We start from the raw sequence: 19,908 nt of genomic DNA on the forward strand, positions 1-19,908 counted from the left end.
GCTCCCCTATCCTGTCCCTTTATTTAGTGAGGTTGACACTGCAGTGTTATCAACAGAACTGGAGATCAGCATTCTTAAACCTAGTGCATTTTTGGCCTGCTTGAAATAAAACCTAATTATCAATGTTATTTTTAAAGTGTAACACATTAAGGAAAAAATTAGTGTACTTTATTGGATTTTTTTGGCCACTAATTTAAAGGTTCACAGAATAGTTTTTAATAGAAACTGCTGTCAGTCATCTGTAATTGTAGCATACCCTATACATATGTTGAATGAAAAGGGAATTATGCAGCATGATTACCTCTAACATGGCCATTTAATGAGTGAAACACTGAGACCTGCACAGTTTGAGCGGCACTGAGGCATTGTGGGTAGAAAGAGGCTGTTGGCAGCCCAGAGCTGACCTCTGATTGCCTTGTTGTCAACTGTGTAATTAATTGCACTGCCAAGTAAAGGCCAAAGGTAGAGCTTTGAAGGGAGCGAGAACCAGCTCAGATGGGGCAGATAGAAGGAGCTTTGTCTTTTTTTATTGTCTTTGCTGTGTAGGACAAGAAGCTGGCATTTATGTAACCAGCTGCTTTTAAATGTAGTATTCCTATATATCAGGATAGAGCCTTGCTTTAAGGAATTAGCAGGTTAGCTTTAAGGAATTTTTGGTAAATTCTCCAATTCAAGTGGAACAGATAAGAGCTAAGATCAGTAATAAGTCCTCACATCCAAATGATCACATTCATGCTTTTTTTTTTTGGTCTATTATTTTTGGAACAAACTTATTTCCTCCTCCCCCCCCTCCATTCTTCCTTTATTTCCCTCCCTCTCCTCCCCCCCCTTTGCTGCCTTTGTATGTTACCTCAGAATGCCTGTTGCTATGGAGATGATTTTGATATAACTTTTAAGGGTCACAAGTTCTGTATCTGGGACATATTTCAAAGAAAGAATATAATTTAAAGACGCAGTTTCCAGCAACACACGTTTTTAAAGGCTGAAGCATTTTTTTCCCTGTATGCCTCCATCCTGCAGAGAAGAAAATCCTGCAAATTACTTAGAAATATTTTGGCGGGGATGGGAGGGAGCAGGGGGAATGAGAGGGTGAGAAACATTTTAAGACAAATGCATCTTCTCTTACATTGGCATTAATTCTCTAGAAATGCTCTCCATGCCATATGTCCACGTTCTTTCATTAGCATGTAATGTTTGCAATAAGTACCTCAGACCACTGTCTCCCAGCTGTCCATTCATCCCCTGGAAATGCCTTTCATCTTGATCATTATTCCATAATTAAAATATTAAGGTTGGGAGACAAATCACTAGGCACAAAAAGTTCAGGTTAATAGCGAGGCATGGCAGTGGTTCTTCATTGTCTAGGGAATGCAAAGCTGAAAAGGAGGCTGTCAGGGTTGTTGGCCCGAAATGTGGCTGACAGCTCTTTCAATTATTAGTTTGAGATCAGGAGGAAAGATCTTCCAAATATGACCGTTGTCCCAGGTAGATTACATTTGGGTCCTGAAAGCTTTGACAGGTCGTCTTAATCACAAATTAGGAATTATCCTTGCTTTTGTGAGATGTGTATCTTCAAACTAGCATTGTTTTGTTAACTACTTTCTCAGTGTGTTACCATGTAATTTTTTTTATAACTTTTGGCCTTTTCAGAATGTCTGCAATAATGAAAATAGGTCATCATTGCTGTAGTGTTACTCTGCCTTAAAGCAGGTATGCAAAGGTGCTGGATCCATCACTGAAATAAGCTGCTTTGTCTGATCCTCATTAAGCTACTTCAAGAGGCATATCAGTTTGTTACATTTGTATAAATATTTTTCATTATCAACACGCTTTACTTTATTGTTAATATTTCATAAAATATTCACTTTTCACTCTTTCCGTGAGACAGTTCTAAATTAGAATTCAAAAGCTTCAGGATCATAGCGTTCTCAAGGGTGACAGTTCTTGCAGTGCAAATTCTTGTGAAATGTACAAGAGTTGCTGAGGATAGTTTCTATTTCAGTAAAAGGATGTACTGAGTGGGGGGTTAGTGCTGGGTCAGATTTGCAGGTGGTGAGTGGAAAGGGGGAGCAAGGAAGAAAAAAAGTTAAGAAACTAGTTTAAATTAATTTTAAAATCTGAAGTTTCTTATGATACTTTTGTGCAGCGTTATCTTAATATTTTCACAAGGTATTTTTAAAAACCCCAAATGTGTGAATAACACCTTAATTGGAAACGTGCCATTTTTTCCACTTCTTGGTATGGACTTGCATTGGCAGTAGTGTTCTAAGTGAAACTTACATTCATCTGTGTAGCATTTTGTTTCGAATGATTTCTTGTAATAGAGAACAAAAGTCACATCTGTAAATGGGCTATTTTTAAATACCAGTGGTTACATGGTATAGTGATTACTGAACACCAGCATCGGGGCTCTTTTGAAGACTTATTATGTGGATTAGATGGCTGGATGACCTGCTGCTTCAGCTAAAAATAATTCCTAGATAACTGTCAATTTGCATTAAATCTACTTTTCAGTACTGAAACAAGCAAATTTTAACGTAAATGTTAATTGCGGATCTTGGTCACCTCAGTCTCAATTGTGTCCCTGGAGGACGCTGGCTTCGTAACTTACAGAAATTCTACAGAAGTACTAGGTTTGGGACTTGAGTAGCAATCGTCTAGTTATAGCCAAGTGTCAAATTTGTAGTAGCTCATTAATTTCTGATTTGGTTACTTCTTAGTTAGTATTGGACAAAACACTTGAAAATGTACTGTAAGGAACGGTTCCACATTGATAGGGAGATAGAAAAGGCCCACTAGACCATCTTGTCTATGTTCTGTGTATGCTGGTGTATCTAGTAGTATAAAAGGGAACTTCAACTGTGTCAAAAAGAAATTAATAGAGGATGCTTAACATTAGCGTAAACTGGACCAGGGTAAAGCCTTTGAACTGACCAGCAAGTGGGACGCCAGCAACCACTTCCTCGCCGGGGGCAGCTTCACCCGTTTCGCCGACTGGCGATTCATCCACTGTGCCCGGCTCAACTGCGTCCCGCTCAACGGAGCCGTCCGCCACAGGAACCGAGACAAGCATTGCAGGAAGTGCGGCTACTCCGAGACCCTGCCGCACATCCTGTGCAGCTGCAAGCCCCACTCCAGAGCCTGGCAGCTGCTCCACAATGCCATCCAGAACCTCCTGGTGAAAGCCATCGCACCGTGCCTGAGGGAGGTTGCCGTGAACTGTGCCATCCCCGGTACTGACAGCCAGTTGCGACCTTACGTGGTAGTCACAGATGAGGCCCAGAAAAAGATCATCCTCATCGATGTCATGGTCTCCTTTGAGAACAGGACCCTGGCCTTCTGCGAAGCCCGAGCTCGTAAGCTGGAAAAATACACCCCCTTGGCCTCCTCCTTGGGGAGGTTTAGGTTGGATATTAGGAAAAACTTTTTCACTAGGAGGGTGGTGAAACACTGGAATGCGTTGCCTAGGGAGGTGGTGGAATCTCCTTCCTTAGAAGTTTTTAAGGTCAGGCTTGACAAAGCCCTGGCTGGGATGATTTAATTGGGGATTGGTCCTGCTTTTGAGCAGGGGGTTGGACTAGATGACCTCCTGAGGTCCCTTCCAACCCTGATATTCTATGATTCTATGATACCTTGGGAGCGAAGGGCTAAAAGGTGCAGATGGATGTCCTGATCATCGGAGCCCTTGGCGCTTGGGACCCCTGCAACGAGTGTGTGCTGCGGACCTGTGGGATCGGTCGACGCTACGCATGGCTCATGTGGCACCTTATGGTCTTGGACACCATCTGATGGTCCAGGGACATCTACATCGAACACATCACCGGCCACCAACAGTATCAGGAGGTGTGAGCCAGTATGACATCGTGCATCAACTATGGGTGAGCTATAGCTCACGAAAGCTCATGCTCAAATAAATTGGTTAGTCTCTAAGGTGCCACAAGTACTCCTTTTCTTTTAACTATGGGAAAGTGTTGGGGGCTTATTCCTTCACCCACTTACTTCCCTGGTCCTTCTCGCATGAACAGAGAGCAACAATACCTGAAGTCCAAAGGTGCAAACAATTCGATGTTTATTGGGTGAACTTCCAGCAAGCATGATTCCAGTTTCCTTCCTTAGTATCCTCATTCCCAGTTCTGACACCACAGAGCCTTACACCTGTGTCCCTGTTCCCATTCCTGCCCTTAGCCAAACATGATTCCAGTTTCCTTACTCCCATTCCCTGCTCCCATTTCCCCCTTTAGCAAAACATGATTCCAATTTTCTTACCCCCATTCCCTGTTCCCATCTCACACACCCACATGCCCACCCCCAGTCACTTCCTCACTGACTACAGATTATATAGTAAAACTTGAGTTCTGCTTAACTATACCTTAACCAATCATTTTCCTGAAATTTAACTAACCAATCCTAACATATTGTAACATGATTATGTAACCAATTATATCCCACCACCTTAATTAGTTTACACCCAGCAAAATTAATTATACAGTAGACAGGAACAATCACAGAACCAGACAGAGATTATACAGACAAACAATAGCAAAGTGGGAACTATAATGACAAAACAATACAGAAGTGAGGATTTCACATCCCAGCTATTGATAAGTGAGTTCTTGCCAGACAGGATGCTATCAAACTAAGTTTCCTTTTACATTTTCTAGGCACTTCCCTTTCTCTGGAGGTGATAAGAATACAGGACAGGATTGTATTCCTAACAGCCAAATAGCACCTTATTTCAGTGTGACTAGTTTGGAATGTAAGGATGTGACTGTTTGCTTCCCAGCTTATGGCTGCCTCTGCTGCTTAGCCAAAGGCCTGAGCCTAAGCACAGGGCCACAAACTGTCACAGTAAGAGAAGGCCCTTACACTGGCAGACAGTGGTTTTGATTCTTTCTTTTATACCTTTAGAACTAGCCAAGCGATAAGAATACACCTAAATTCTTAGAATATAGGCCTTTACAGACAGGCCTGAATATCTATATCCTAACAGAAAGGGACTGAGAGACTTTTTTTCCATTGGACCATATGAACTGGAACCATAAAGTCACTGAACATTAAATCTCACCAAATGAGGGTAAATCCATCCTCATCATCGTATCCACTCATTATACCCCACACCCGAACATAGCCATTATATGGACAGCATACCCCCATATCTCAATGTCTGTACTTTGACCCATTAACCTTTTACCCCCATCAGGGAGATTGCAGATTATGTATTCCTTAAACCACCCGTTCCTAAACCAAATTTCACACCCCTTGATGATCTGTACCTTAATCCCTGATAACCAGAAACTTCTGTGCTTAAACTCTGTACCATTTTCTTTTTACTTCAACATCATCTTAATAAAATTATTAAAAGGGAACATTAACTGTGTCAAAAAGAAATTAATAGAGGACACTTAACATTTTAAATCTTCAAACATCGTCAGAGGCCAGAATTATACCCATTTTACAGATGAGGAAAGTGACAGGTTGAAACTCCTAGTCACCCATCATGTGTCTGATGGCTGAGAAGTTTCCAGCACTCAGTCCACTGCACTTTACTTTAGGGAAAGAGTTGGTGTTATATCTTGTTTCAGAGTAGCAGCTGTGTTAGCCTGTATTTGCAAAAAGAAAAGGAGGACTTGTGGCACCTTAGAGACTAACCAATTTATTTGAGCATAAGCTTTCATGAGCTACAGCTCACTTCATCAGATGCATCTATAACCAAGATGTGTTATCTTGGTACAGCACTGGTAGCTGGAATTCTACCCAATCAAGTCCAGTGAATTTACATTAAAGTATTGAATTCCTGGATTGAATAACTTGCTCACTTTTCACATTTGCAAACTGTGTGAAGTGACATCTGATGTTTACCTGCTCTTTTGGAAATGAGGAAAACCACTTCTAGTAACTAGGGGCAGGCAAGGTTTGCCAGTGTAGAAATTATACTTGTGTGGGGAGGAGCACTAGGGGCACTCATTTTGCCAAGCACTGCTCCCTGAAGCATTTCTTGCCAGACCAATTGTAAGACATAATAAGCATTGCGTTCCTAGGCTGTTAGAGCACTCTATTACAGTACTTGGAGGCCAAAGCTAAGTGACTAAGCACCCAGAAAGCCGTATAGATAGATCCTACTAAATGGAGTTTATATTATTCAGCAAATGGCTACCAGTTGGACCCATGGCTGTGCTGGACATGGTAGACATGGATGTGAAATATATGCATGTATAGTGATACAAGATACAACTAGTAATTCACTTAGGGCTTGTCTGCAAGGTCAGTTAGTGCACAGGAAGCCAGGGTGTACATGCATATCGTACCAGCTTGCCATGGACTAACTCACCATATGAACACTACTCCAGCAAGTCCCCCAGTGTTCACATGGCAAGTTAGTAGTGTGGCAAATTGGTGTGCTGTTGCTTCACACTCTGGCTAGCCTTTGTACTAATTCTCTGTGTAGACCAGCCCTTATAGGCAGTCAAACTTTAAATAGTGTATGGTACAACTGAAAAATAGATTACAACGGGCATTCATTTTGCACCCTCCACTGGCAACCATCTTAATTATCAACCATTTACATTGTGGAAAGCCCTAATCCATGCTGAGCCCAGAACATACATGGAAAAGAGACAAGTAGCTCTTTCAGTTTAAAAACTAGTGCGGTAGGACTCAGGGAATTCGTTGTCCATGAGAAAATGGTACAAGTTAGGCTGATGCCAGTGTCATCTGTAGGGTTCTTTGCAGAGCACACTTAATGTTTGATTCATATAATAGCAGGGTCACTCTCCAATGTGAGCCTGAAATCCTGATTTGGAAATTATAATCTCTGAAGATAATAATCATAATTTCTAGTGGATTGTGTCGCACTGTTTAGTGCCAGATCACTAATTTTAAAAAAGCCAGCCCACACTGGTTTGAATTAAGTACTGACAACAGCAACCATGATTTGAGCATGAGTGAATGAGGGTGGACCAACTTCCTAGAGTGGGGTTTGTCAGTGTCTTCTGGTGGAGACTCCCACCCTCCCCTTGTGATTGATTGGCAGATAGTTTTCACTCCCCACCCATATCTTCATGTAGATTCAGCTCTTTTTTTTGTTTTCTTTCTTTTTTTTTTTTTTTTTTTGGCCCATTTCTTCTTTGCTCATTTTCTGCCTCTGTCCTGAAAGAAAATTTCATCAAGGCTACGTTTGTGGCAACTTTTCTTCTACTCTGTGGCTCCCACCTCCCTATCTTCCACTTTTATGAGCACTACATGCTACTGGGCGTGAGGAGGTCATCCTTGGGAGATCTTTGGGACCAGGTCCTGTGTTCTTGCAGCTGTACTGAGTATTGCAAAAACTGCCTATGCTGGCTCTTGCCATTTTATTTCGAGTATCACAATACCTGGTATCTGATTAAATCCCTAGCTCCTGGAATCAAGTGATTGTGCGAGAATCTCAGCTTTCATTTAGTTTAAAAAAAAAAAAAAAACCTTCTAGTTCTTACGGTTCTGTACCAACCTGAAAATATAACCCTCGCGCACTCTGAACTCCAAAACCAGAAAGCAAATAAAAAGAATCCTGTGTTTTGGTCATGATTTTTTTTAAGCCAGTCTTCGTTTTTTGCATGTGTGTGTGTGTGGGGGGGGTCTGACTCATGATCTTTGAATGCCTGCAGTTGGCAGAGCACAAGACCAGAGAAGAAAAGCGTGTGCTAGTGAATCTTGAGCCTGCAGCCAGATACGTTAGAGCTTGGGGTGGATAAGTGGATTTCAAGGACCTGCCTGTTGCTTTACGTGCAGGAGCACGTTTGAGCCTTGTCTACACTAGCATGCTCCTTTTAAAAATCCCTAAAAGTGCCCACCTGTGGTGTAGTACCAGTGCAGCTCCCGCAGTGGTAGCAACATCAGTGGCACGGGTTTAGACCAAGCACAGGTGTTCACCAGCGTTCCTGCCACCTTATCGTCTAGACCTGCCCTGAGAAATCTCAATGGCATGGTGTCAAAACCAGCTTTGTCCACAGCAGGGCTCCCCACGCTGCCAACTCAAGTGCTGATAAATGTAGGAAATTTTGCGGGGACAAGAGGAGCACCTTCACTCACTACTAGGAGCTCTGAAACCATTTTCCAGCTTGTCTTTCTGGAATCTGGCAGAAATATTTCAAATGGCTTTGTCTAGCCTTTGATCTAGATTTAACTGGTGCATTACTTTTTGATGAGCTGCTAAGCCATGCTACCTCCAGAAAATATCTCTCATTAAAATCTAAGCTATGCTAGGAGGTTTTTGCTGGTTTAACATTACCAGTTTACTAAACTGGCAAAACTTTCCTAGTGTAGATGCAGTTACACTGATATCAAAATGTCTACAGCAGTATAACTTACTGCTGGCACCGTGACCGACGTAAGCTTATACTGCCATAAGCACTTCTGTACCCATATAACTGCCCTTACACTGCAGGCAAGTCTAGAATCTACAGCCCTAGGGTGAACCTGCTGGCCGGATAAAATCCACAGGAAGCATACCTCTTCAGAAACCTTCCCCAGATGGTTTGGATTCCCTCTTGCTGTGGTAAACCTGAATTTAAAAAGCCAATTACTGCCTGAGATTGAATTTGCTGGTAAAAATTCATAATGCTCCTCTCCCTCATTCCGTCACTATTTCTAAATCTCACACACATCTTACCCTTCTGTGACCAAGACCAGACTGCCATTTTCTGGTACTGTATAATTGGAGAAAATAAATAAAACTAGAGAATGACTTGGGGTTGGGCTGGAGAAGGGAAGACAGAAGCAACTGTTACTGCTCATTAACTATATGAAACTGCCTTACTACTGCTCCTTTTGCTTGACTTCATTCCTGTGTTCTGTGCCGTAATTCACAAATGTTACCTGTGTTAAATGCTGAAAATGACTTCTGAGAAATACAGCACTAAGTGACCTTCTGAATGTCTTGTGTTTGTGGTAGAGCAGACTTCCCAATGATCCACTTTTTTTTTCTTTCCAAACAGCACATCACTATTCCCAGGCCCGACTGCCAAACGGAAGTGCGAACTTTCATGTTTTATCTTTCAAATATTGGCAGGGACAGCCCCCAGGGGAGTTTTGACTGTATACAGCAGTATGTATCCAGGTGAGTGGTACATCAAAAAGGAAAAGAAATCCTGTTGCTCAGAATGAGGGTTTTTTACTTACATTGTGAAGAGAAGTGAAATGTAAATGTGCCTTTAAAGTAAGTTTTTATTTTTTCAAGGAGGCTTTCCCTTTGTGGGACCTCGTGTGTGCCAAGAGTCATGCACAGAAAAATGACTACCTGTCCCAGCCACTTCCTGGATTTTTTGCAGATAGGTTCAAAGAATGCCCCTGTCCTCTTCACATTCCACATTCTTTTGTTGTTTTACAGGCTTCTTCTGTGTCTGTTAAACTTCTTTTTCTTAAAATGTCAGCTCTAGCAATGGTGGAGGTGCTAATGTTAGACTGGCCACTAATAATGCAACCCGCACACTGACTAGCCCCTCTTACAGCAGCAGATCTAGAAAACTTGGTGACTAAAATGCTGGTGGCCACTAGTGGCCTGTGCACACTAAGTATCCTGCTTCACTATAATTAATGGAGCTAAATGGTGGCAGGGAGATTTTTAGGCAAGGCCAGGGATTCCTGTTCATGTCTGACATCAGTCAGTAGCTTTGGAGACAGTTTTGCTCCAGGGGTAGATAGTGCTTGTTTGTGTTTAAAGTGTTCCTCTAAAGCTTTCAAGTGGGATTTCAAAAGTGCACAAGTTAATGGAAAAAACCCGTTGACCTCAGTGGCAGCAGAGCTAGTGAAGTACTGAGTGCTTTTTGAAAATCCCAGCCTCCACAGCCAAGTATGTATTGCTACTTTAGTTTGAAAAAACTTCTGACCAAATTCAGCCTCACTTGGGGCAGACACAGGCTAGTTGCACTGTGTGGTGATCAACAAGCATGTGCTGCCTCCCACCCCCACTCCCCCTTCCTCTCTCTCCCCGTGCCCTGTAGTGTGGATCAGGGAGAGCTCTGCCTTTAGTGAGAATTGGGCTGGGGAGGATGCACTGTGAAGGAGAACACCTTTCCATTATAGTGCACAGAGCCTTTGAAAAACATGGTTGGGAACTAAGTGACCAGTTAATGGGGCTATCAGTGAGATCCTTGGAAATTCTCTTAGGTTAATGCTTTGCAGGAGGGCTTAAGTATCTGGGCTACAATCCTTTTCTATGCCTGTAATTTCCTACCTTTCTTATCCTTAGAAAGCTGTAGTGACTTTACTGATGCTTTCCCAGTGATGAACACAGGAAAAAGTTCCTAATTCTCCAGTGGCTTGGAAAGCTCAAGCATCTACTAGTCCTGAGGTGCTTGCATCAGAGACCATTGCATTGAATTTTCCATTCTTACTATTCTCAGCTCTGTCAGTAAGAGCTTGCTGCTCAGTGGCTGCTGGAGCGTATCAAGTTTTTCTCTTGAACCCATTTTGCAGAAATCTCCTGTGGAGGAAGGATAGCCTTGTGGTTAAGGGATAGGAGTGGGAGCTGGGAGATCTGGATTCTATTCCTGGCTCTCCCACAGATTTCCTGTGTGATTTTTTCCCAGGTCATTTTAACCACATGGCAAATGAAGATGTCATCTTACAGGGATATTAGGCTTTATTCATATTTGTACGAGAATATGAGCTGCTTAGATGAAGCGTGGCCATGTGAGTGTAATTATTTCTGTAATAATTTGCTGGCAGGAGTCTGAAATAATAAACTGATTAGCTTGCTAGCCGTAGATTTTTTTTTTTTTTTTTTTCCCCCTGCATATACAGAAAAATGTTGGTATGGTTTGTTCTATGAGGAACTGGCACTTAGCAAAAGACCATGATGTGAACAGCTGCTTTCAGGTAACTTCAGGTCTCTCTGTGGCTCACTTACTAGCCAACAGCGAAATGTATGTTAATCCTAGGAATATCTGATTATATCATTTATTTTTTACAGCAATGGTAATATCCATCTGGACTGTCTTGGAAGCATACAGGATAAAATCACTGTGTGCGCTACTGATGACTCCTACCAGAAGGCAAGGCAGAGCATGGCACAAGCTGAGGAGGAAACTCGCAGCCGAAGCGCAATAGTTATTAAACCCGGCGGGAGATATGTAGGTAAGAAGCAACTTGATTGTTGGAGCAGTACCTGGTTCCCACCTAGGATGCATCTGTTAGTGTTTGTCTGGGCTATGCAAGGCTTGACTGCAAGTGGTTTGCGGGCCAAACCTGACATCACAAATCTTTCTTTTAAACAGTATCTGGTAGTGTCTGATGAGGTTCTGGTAACTTCTCTAGAGTAAAGATGCTGAATATAGCAGAGCTAGTGGTCAGATATTCAGTGACCGTTCTGTTCCTAGATGGCAGCTGAGGATTGGCCTTACAGTTTGCTTTTTGAGAGTCTTTCTTTATTTCTGTTACCGGGGACCAAATCGTACTGCTTCACAAAGTGTTTCTGTACTGGCCGAAGAAGGAAGAGATACAGGACAAATATTAGTGGGTTCCAAACTGGAGTGGGGAGGTGCTTTCCCTGGGCTCAGATCCCTATCCACTGCCATACATGAACAATTAGTGCAACCCAGAAGGCCCAGCCTCCGTTTTTCTGAGTCAGTTGGTTTTTCTTCTCCCAGCTCATGTGATCTGATGACTTGTTTCCTCACAGAGGATGCCTGTGTACAGAATGGTGAGTTGCAGAATGTAGGATTGATCTTCACTCGTAGTTTTATCAGCCAAGTGCTCAAAGCTGAGAATTAAGATAGTAATCAGGACGGAAATTCATTGATTTCCTGTACTCTAGAAAATAATTTTGTTTAACTCTTCATATTTGAAAAACTACAAGAGTAAAGGGATAGTCATCAGGCTCATGAGCAAACAGCTTCCCAGAAGAAAGGATAATAAAACTGAAGTTCTAGTAAGAATTAAAATTTTCCCTCTATAAAATGAAAATACAGCCAGCAAGTGTTGGGGTGGGGCTGGGGTTTACTGTGTAAACTAAGACTTTGGTGTCAAAATGTTTGGGGCAGGGGAGGGGGGACTGGGAGCACAGTAGTCAGGCTTGTATTCGAGGAAAGGGAAGGAAAAGGGGTCTGGGGTCCTGCTCTCCAACCTAGGGGAAAAGATGCATATTCAGAGTAGCCTCATCATATAAGATGCACGTTGCATCTGACTTGCAGGATCCTCAAGCATGTATGTGACTTGTTGACTTTATATGATCTAAGAGAGGAAGGAAAGCTGATTTTTTTAAAATTAATGTTTACAGGAGATTATAGGGGGTCAGCACTTAGGCATGTATATGTAGTGATTTCAAGCAGCTCAACCTGATTGCTATGAAGAAGTTAAATAATTTCTCATTAAGTGTGAAAATTAGAGCAGTCTGGATAAGCCTGACCCTTGAACAGAACACTTGCTGAGGTTAAAAAGGGTTTGGTTTAACATCAGGTATATTTTGTGTGTATCTCTCCACCTCTTGGTCCTAGCTGTAAATGGAAATGCCACAAACATATTTCTGGTGTTTGATTCCTGGCAAAAAACAAGCAAGCTCTAAAAACCTGACAAGTCTGTTAATGACATTTCTTATCCTATTTCTAGAAATTAGATCCTGTTAGACCTCTGACCTTCCGGTTGCTTAACAACATGTGTGGACTTTTTGGTTCTCTCCCTTTTTGTCTTCACTAACCCCACTAGTGGAACAGCCTTTATTGACTTGCATCAATTTGTGTGTAATCAGAACCCAGGAAATGATGGCTTAAAAAAATGTATGCAACCTACATTTGAGTAGACTAGACAAACATTGCACATAATCAGCAGCATCTTCCGATGACTCAGTTGAAAACATCGTTTCCTAAGCAGAGAGAACTGCTATGCTGAAATAAGATCTCCAAAAACTGTTGGAATAAATAGCTGGATTTCATTTATGTCAGATCAGTTCACTCTGTTTGCTTGAACTAAAATGGCTGTTAATTTTTTAAATGGCTTCTATAAAACTTTGCAAGATATGAAGACTTTTGCCTCTTGTTTTGGCTATCTTGTTTTCTTTTCTGTTGACTGTATTCTCTGTCATGGGGGCACATTTATGATTAGTAATAGAATCTGGCTTTTCATTAAGAAAGCTCTTGTTTTCCATATGGAAACAACCCAGGTTTTTTTAGGAGGAGGGGCAGCTGATCTTCCAGCCAACGATGCAGTTTGCCTCTGCGTCACATCCAAGGGGGGGTTTCCAGTTTAAAAAAAAAAAAAATTCAGGCTTGACGTGGTAGCTGGAAAACCTGAGGCCCAGAGGGTATAATCAAAAGGAAATAGATAAAAACAAAACTCCCAAAATGGAATGGAGGAAGTTTTTCCTGGGGGATTTGAACTGAATGTTAAAATCTGTTTTACAGTTCTCAAGTGTACACAAATGCTCATTAAGAGGCTGAAAGTTATTACTTAAATGGAAATGTCACATTAAATAGTCAGTATGATAGACAACTAGACTAGCATGCACGGGTTAGAGCCCATTCATGTCCTTGTATTTGCTCTCAGGGGGAAGGCTTGTGGAACCAGACCCATAAAGTTCCTCTTGTTCTAAAAACAGAAACATCTGCTGGAGAACAGTTCAGCTGAGATCAGCAGCGGGGGAGCCTCCCATTGACCAGTTCTGCTCTTATCACTGTGTATGACAGTGCTGCTCTACATTGCAATTATGGGACTTTCCTTTTCACAGGGAAAGTCTGGCTGGACTCAGTAGGGGATGTAGAACATTGTGAAGACGATAGGACTGGTGAGCAGAGAATTGAAGTTCTACAAGTTTGTAGCTAATAATAACCATGTTCCCCATGTGTGATGACGCTGCTTTGGACTTCCAGTTACTTTTTACACGCTTGGATTAAATCTTAGGTTTCGCAGAATGTTTGTCCTGGACTTCCATTGGCCCAGGAGTATGTGTATTTGAGTCTTCCATTGTTGTCTATCAGGGCTTCGTATTGGAGTTTATTATGTACATATGCACATTGGCAAAACACTGGACTTTGCAAGGTGACTCCTGCAGTTCACTAAATTTTCATTTCCTTTTAGGCAAAAAGGTTCAGTTGCGTAAGCCTGCACCAGGAGCTTCCGATGCTGTTCCCTCTAGGAAACGGCCAACACCAGTCAACCTCGCCAGTGCAATAAAGAGAGGCAATAGTGCAATTTCTCAGAGACCCTTCAAAGATAGGGTTGTGCACTTACTGGCACTAAAGCCTTATAAGAAACCTGAACTTATTCTCAGATTGCAAAAGGATGGACTTTCTCAGCAGGACAAGGATTTGCTGGACAGCCTCCTGCAACAGGTTAGTGTCCTACCTAGATGTTTGCCTAAATCATTAAGACAAATGTGGTGTCATAATGTTGACAGATTTTGTCTTAGGCAATACTTAAACTGCAGCTTTGATGTGATCCATAGATTAATTTTCTTCAGTGGCTGTGCCTAGTAAGAATCGACTAAGGGATAGGTTGCGGTATTATACTGGCTTTGTTAGAGACACATTAGCAGCCTCTCAACATTTTCACTTTCAGGGGTTTATAATCAATTTGTATAAACTATCTTCCAAATTAGGACCGCTTTAAGAGCAGACATTTTGGTCACTTCCACACTTTCAAATTGCATTGCAGTATATTGTGTATTTAATATCGAACTGTGACCTCTCCTTGCTTTTATGGCTTTATGGCAAACATTTAACACTTGAGTATGAATTGATATGAACTATGGTAGATAGGGTTCAGAGGTGTTCATAATACATGCAAAACAATAACATGTCAGTAAATTAGCGTATGCAATATTTTCTATCCAAAAGAGAATGTTCCCTGCTCACTTTGTCCCTCAGCGTCTCTCAAATCACGCCTTTACTGCTAAAGAAATGTATTAAATTGTTTAACACTGAAGATCAAGCAGCTTCTTGCTAGTCATGTTTTCATGTATACCAGACGTTAACGTCTTCAAGTTGTACCAATTCAGTAATACCAGCCTGAATACTCCAATTTTATTTGTGCTAGCTGAATGTGCTATTTGTAATAATTATCTTTATTGCTTTTATAGTATTTACCTTTTCAGAGCACATTACCAACAATTAATTAAACCTCACAACATCCCTGTCTTTTAGGTATTGGAATTGTTAACCACCATCTGTAGCTGGTGAGATTGAGACAGGTGAAATCGCTTGCCCAAGGGCATACGAGTTACTAGTCAAATTCGGATTGTAACTCTGGCATTACTGGTTCTCAATCTGGATTTTAATCCACTAGAACTACTGCCTCAATGTTCAGTACCGTTCCGAGTTTTTTAACCTCCTGAATGTCTTAATGTTGCGTAACTTCAGTGAACAGTCTCTGCTGTAATCTTTTACTAATATAGTCACAAACCTCTAGCAGGTTGCTGCTATGTCTAGTAGTCACAACACTATCAACATGATTAGGGATAACTCTGGGTTGGCTGGAAATGTATCCCTTGTAAATGTATTACCTCTCAGCAGCGGTGGTGCTCCCATCCTCAAGCAAACAGATAAGTACAGAACACAGGCTGTGTTAACTTCTTCCCCAAACGTGTCTGGGAGTCCATTCATTATGCTGTTTTAACTACACAGGACTGTGGTAGTATTAAGTGTACAGTGTAATTTCTCAAAAGGTACTACTGGGGGAATGGAGCGTGCAGGTCTCAGGAGCTGTGGTGTTCCCAGGACTTGCTGATGTGGAAAGCAATTTAAAAAAATTCCTGAGAACTTTTTCTGAGTAGATTGTAAGACCTTCTGAGCAGGGCCTGTCTGTACAGTACCTGGCACACTGTTGGTGCGGCAGGGGGAAATGATCTGGGTATTGGTAGAAGATATTTTTGGGGAGTTTCTGAAGCAGAAACTGGCTTTTTGTTTCCCTTTTTTTTTCTCCATATCGGCCATTACCGTGGGATTTTAAATGTAACATCCATTGTAATTCATCTTTTGGTTGGCTCAGGATTTTGGAACATTGATAAAACTGAAAAGAAAAACGAAGTATTTGTCATATAAACTGACGATTGTATGTTTATCTCTCATCTGCAAAACATGCAATGTTTGGTCCTTGACTAGAACTTTGTACATGAGATTGTCACATAGTGTTTCTTGTTAGCTGTCATGTTTTCTGCTCCTTCACTTTGTTTTTTATGGGGATAATTTATCGTTTTGTGAGGATAATCTAATAGCGCATTTCATTCAGTGTGCTGTCAAGATTTACAATCCATAAAGACAAACTAAAATGTAACTGCTTCTACAGAACTAGGTAAACCCTAGAAAACATGTTTTATCTCAAACTGATAGTTTTGAACATATCCAAATTTAAAGTGCAGCCTATTTTAGAGCAGGGAACTAAGAACCTATGGAATTCGAAACTTCCTTCCTCTCTTTGCCTATTTGTAAACATGACATTGCACAAGTACTTAACATCTGTACCTCAGTTTCCCTTTCTGTAAAAGTAAGCTTAGTACTTCATCCCATAAGTGAACTGTGATCCTTGACTGTTGCTTCGGAAGGTGCTTTGCAGGCCTTTGACAGGCTGTAGAGACATTTAGAGTATTTACAAAGGCATGATCCCTGGATGTGTAAGAGTCACTAATAAATGTGTATGAACCTTGCATTTTTCAGATGAGAAGGTAATTGCAGCTGAGAGTTAAAATTTCCATCTAACTGTTGAAAGATGAATTACAGTGGGGAAACCTAAGTTGTTTCCATGCTGACATGTTTCTGTTGGCTCCAACAGAGTTCCCCATTAGGCCTTGAATGGTCTCTGTGTATAGGAAATCTCTGTGGTAGGTTCTGTCAAAATGCAAAAAGCTTCCCAAGGTCATGTGCTATATTAATTACAGAATATGATTATTGGGTGAGGTGATTATTTTGTTGAGCTCTGGAGTACAAGTTATTAATGGTAGGTTTTGCTTTCTCTCCTCGTAGTAGCTGTCAACATAACCACTTCTTCTTTTCCCATGAAACTAAGCAGGTCACTTTAACTAGAAGTGTATGCCATAAAACCACATTGTGCGGACCCTGAAGTATCTAGGGAAGCATTCTTTCTCCTGCCCTTCCAGACTATTACATCTTTTCTATTTTTGATTACTCCTCTCTACAGTGGGAAACTTTGTCTACAGGCAGCTGTGAACAAAGCTGTCACCATAACAGTTTGTATATCCGTTGATATGCAGCTTCATCTTAGGTGTTGGACAGCCTTGATAAATTGTCTGCCTATTTCCAGATGTTTCCCTTAACTCATGTTGGAGCAGCCCCAGATTATTTTGTGTCCGTATTGAATGGCCATTTGTAGTCTCCTTAATTTTTGATACTTGCATCTCAGTATAATTTGATATGTACGTAATAAATTAACATTTGCTGGGGCTCCTAGGTGCTAGTAATATTGTGCTGCCACTGTACACAAAAGAGAAGACACAGTTGGATAAATAAATTGGAAGCAAATATTAATCCTGGTGCTTATTGACACCTGTGACTATAACCGGTTCACTAAATCTGTTGCAGCTTTTCATCCAGATTTTTTGAATTTTTTTATAAAAATTTGTGAAAGCCAGACTCTAATGGCTTTTCACAAATTACTTTTCTATTTCAGGTGGCAAATCTGAGTGCCAAGGACAGCACTTTTACATTGAAAGATGGTATGTACAAAGATGTACAGAAAGATTGGCCTGGCTACTCGGAAGGAGATCAGCAGTTACTGAAGAGGATACTTGTTCGGTAATTGTTCCACACTTTTTTGTGATGTCATCTGCTAGCTGGATCTCTTACTAATCTACTAACCTGGGCCTATAAATAGCGAGCCAGATCAGCTGGTGTAAATCAGGGTAGCTCAGTGAAGTCAATAGAACTACATCAGGCAGAAGATCTGGTCCATAGAGTCGTATTTGATTCTAACATGCAGCCTATTTAGTCTGCTGCTAAATTTGGCTGGTGAATGTGCTCAGGAATGTGCATCAAAACTGTATGCAGTGTGATAGACCCAGGCCAGTTGGGTACAGCAGAGTAGTAGAAGGTAGACATACTGGCTGCTGGAGAAGCAGTTTTCTGTTCCCTGACTGACCAGAGCAGGGGCTGCTCCAGGCTAGAGTGGACACCTGACTCCAGTTAGCCTGCAAAGAGTCAGTTGAAGCTGTTAGGCTAATGAGAACACCTGACTCTAAGACATCTCTGATACTGTAAAAGGGCTCACTCTGGTCAGGCTGAGGGGAGCCAGAGGAGAGGAAGTGTGGCTGAAGGGCTGGATAATGAAGACACTCTCAAGCCACTGGAAAGGGAGCCCTAAGGTAAGGGTGAAGAAGGTGTTGAGAGAGAGAAGCGGGAGAGCTGTGGGGAAGTGGCCCAGGGAACTGTAGCAACTCTGGCAGTGAAAGGTTGGCTGCCAACAGCTGCTGCCGTTAGGGTCCCTGGGCTGGAATCTGGTGAGTAGAGGGTGGGTCCGGGTTCCCCCCCACCCGGTACTACAGAAACACCTCCTGGGAGGGGAATATAAGCCCCTGTCAGGACAGGAGGCTAAACTGTTCTTGAATAAGCCCATAGGAGCAACAGAGACTGTGGGAGTTCTCTCACCAACCTCCTTGCTGGCTTATGATGAAAAGGGCTCAGTAGACTGTATCCTGGCCCTAGAGAGAGAAGGGTTCCATGGAGGGTCGCAGTGAGCCTCTGAGGCAAGCATAATCTTCCTGGAAGTGCGGCACCTATGGGACACAGTTGGAGCTCTGCCACAGCAGTCCCTCTATTAAACTTAGGAATTTCACAAGGTGCATGTCACTGTGTTCTTAACCAATGGAGACACAAGCCACGGAAAAATATGGGAGGAAAGAAAAGGCCATTCCTTAGATGGGAAGTTAATGATTGTTTAGAACTCTAACAGAATTTAGTTAGTGAGGGCAGGTGGTTCTCCATCAAATCTGGCTCTTCATTTAATCTCCCCTCTCCTTCTCTGCCTCTCCCCTTACATGTCACTTTGTTGCCTTGTTGTCCTCTGTGCACAGACTTCTGTTAGTCCCTTCTCCTGAGGACAGGTTATCCAATGATGTGACTTCCCCCTTCTGCCCTTGGCATGCTTCTCGGCTACTGCTTTCCCTGCTCTTCTGGATGTTCCCCTGCCGTTAGTGGCTCTGTCTTTTTATGGCAACTTCTATTTTAATTCTCTTGAGCTGTATCTGTGTGAGCAGGTTTTGGTCATGTTTAACATAGATTGTTCCATCTAGCACAATTTAACACACTTTGTGTCCAAACACAAGTCTCTCAATTGTGTGTCTGCTCTGCTACAAGTTTGTGCCAGGTAACCTAGGGTCACCCCAGGGTTAACTGTGACTTAGGATCAATCATGTTAAACCTCATGTGGATGGAGATTAAAGCAAACAAGGCAATGTAGCTCTGCGTATGGCAGCCATCACCCCTCTGCCCATTTACCTAGCCTTCACTGCCCAGGAGTCCATCTGGACAGAAGCCTCTTACCTTGTACATATCCCTATTTACTAGCAGCCCCTCATAGAGGCAGCTAGGATGGCTTCTCTGTTTCTAGCTGTTTTTTCAAGCCTTTGAGTTTTGCCTCATCAAAGCCTGTGGGATTAGAACCTCTCTTTGGCAGGCAGAAAGAGTGAAAACTTGTTTATTGCTGCAGGAGGGCAGTAAGCAGACTGTTAGAATCTGTCCACTTCATCAGGTACTTGTCCCTAGGATTGAAAGTCTCCCTCCATCTGGGAGTACACAGAGAGATTCTCATCCTACCTGTACTTTGCAGCTATACTCCTTAAATTACAGCAAGCCGTGCAGATCTCTCTTAGGGGATTCTACTCTGTTCTACAGGTTTATAGTCCCACTTCTGGTTTCTGCACGTTTTCCCCAGTCTGTACTGTTTGTTGTGCAGGTAGAGGCTTGATTTGGACTTGTTTTGAGGCTTATTTCT

The 19,908-nt window shown here is 42.0% G+C and overlaps 1 protein-coding gene across 1 annotated transcript in view; it reads left to right on the top strand.

The window, feature by feature from the left end:
- The window catches only part of ELL (elongation factor for RNA polymerase II), an 87,863-nt gene that overhangs the window by 48,289 nt on the left and 19,666 nt on the right, over positions 1–19,908 (top strand). Inside the window, exons 3-6 of the mRNA XM_073324699.1 lie at positions 8,973–9,094; positions 10,949–11,112; positions 14,047–14,300; positions 17,590–17,714. Of these exons, the coding sequence (XP_073180800.1) occupies positions 8,973–9,094; positions 10,949–11,112; positions 14,047–14,300; positions 17,590–17,714 (665 nt within the window). The remainder of the gene's footprint in view (positions 1–8,972; positions 9,095–10,948; positions 11,113–14,046; positions 14,301–17,589; positions 17,715–19,908) is intronic.

The sequence above is a fragment of the Lepidochelys kempii genome, chromosome 25, assembly GCF_965140285.1.
Source record: "Lepidochelys kempii isolate rLepKem1 chromosome 25, rLepKem1.hap1, whole genome shotgun sequence".
Lineage (NCBI taxonomy): Eukaryota > Metazoa > Chordata > Testudines > Cheloniidae > Lepidochelys > Lepidochelys kempii.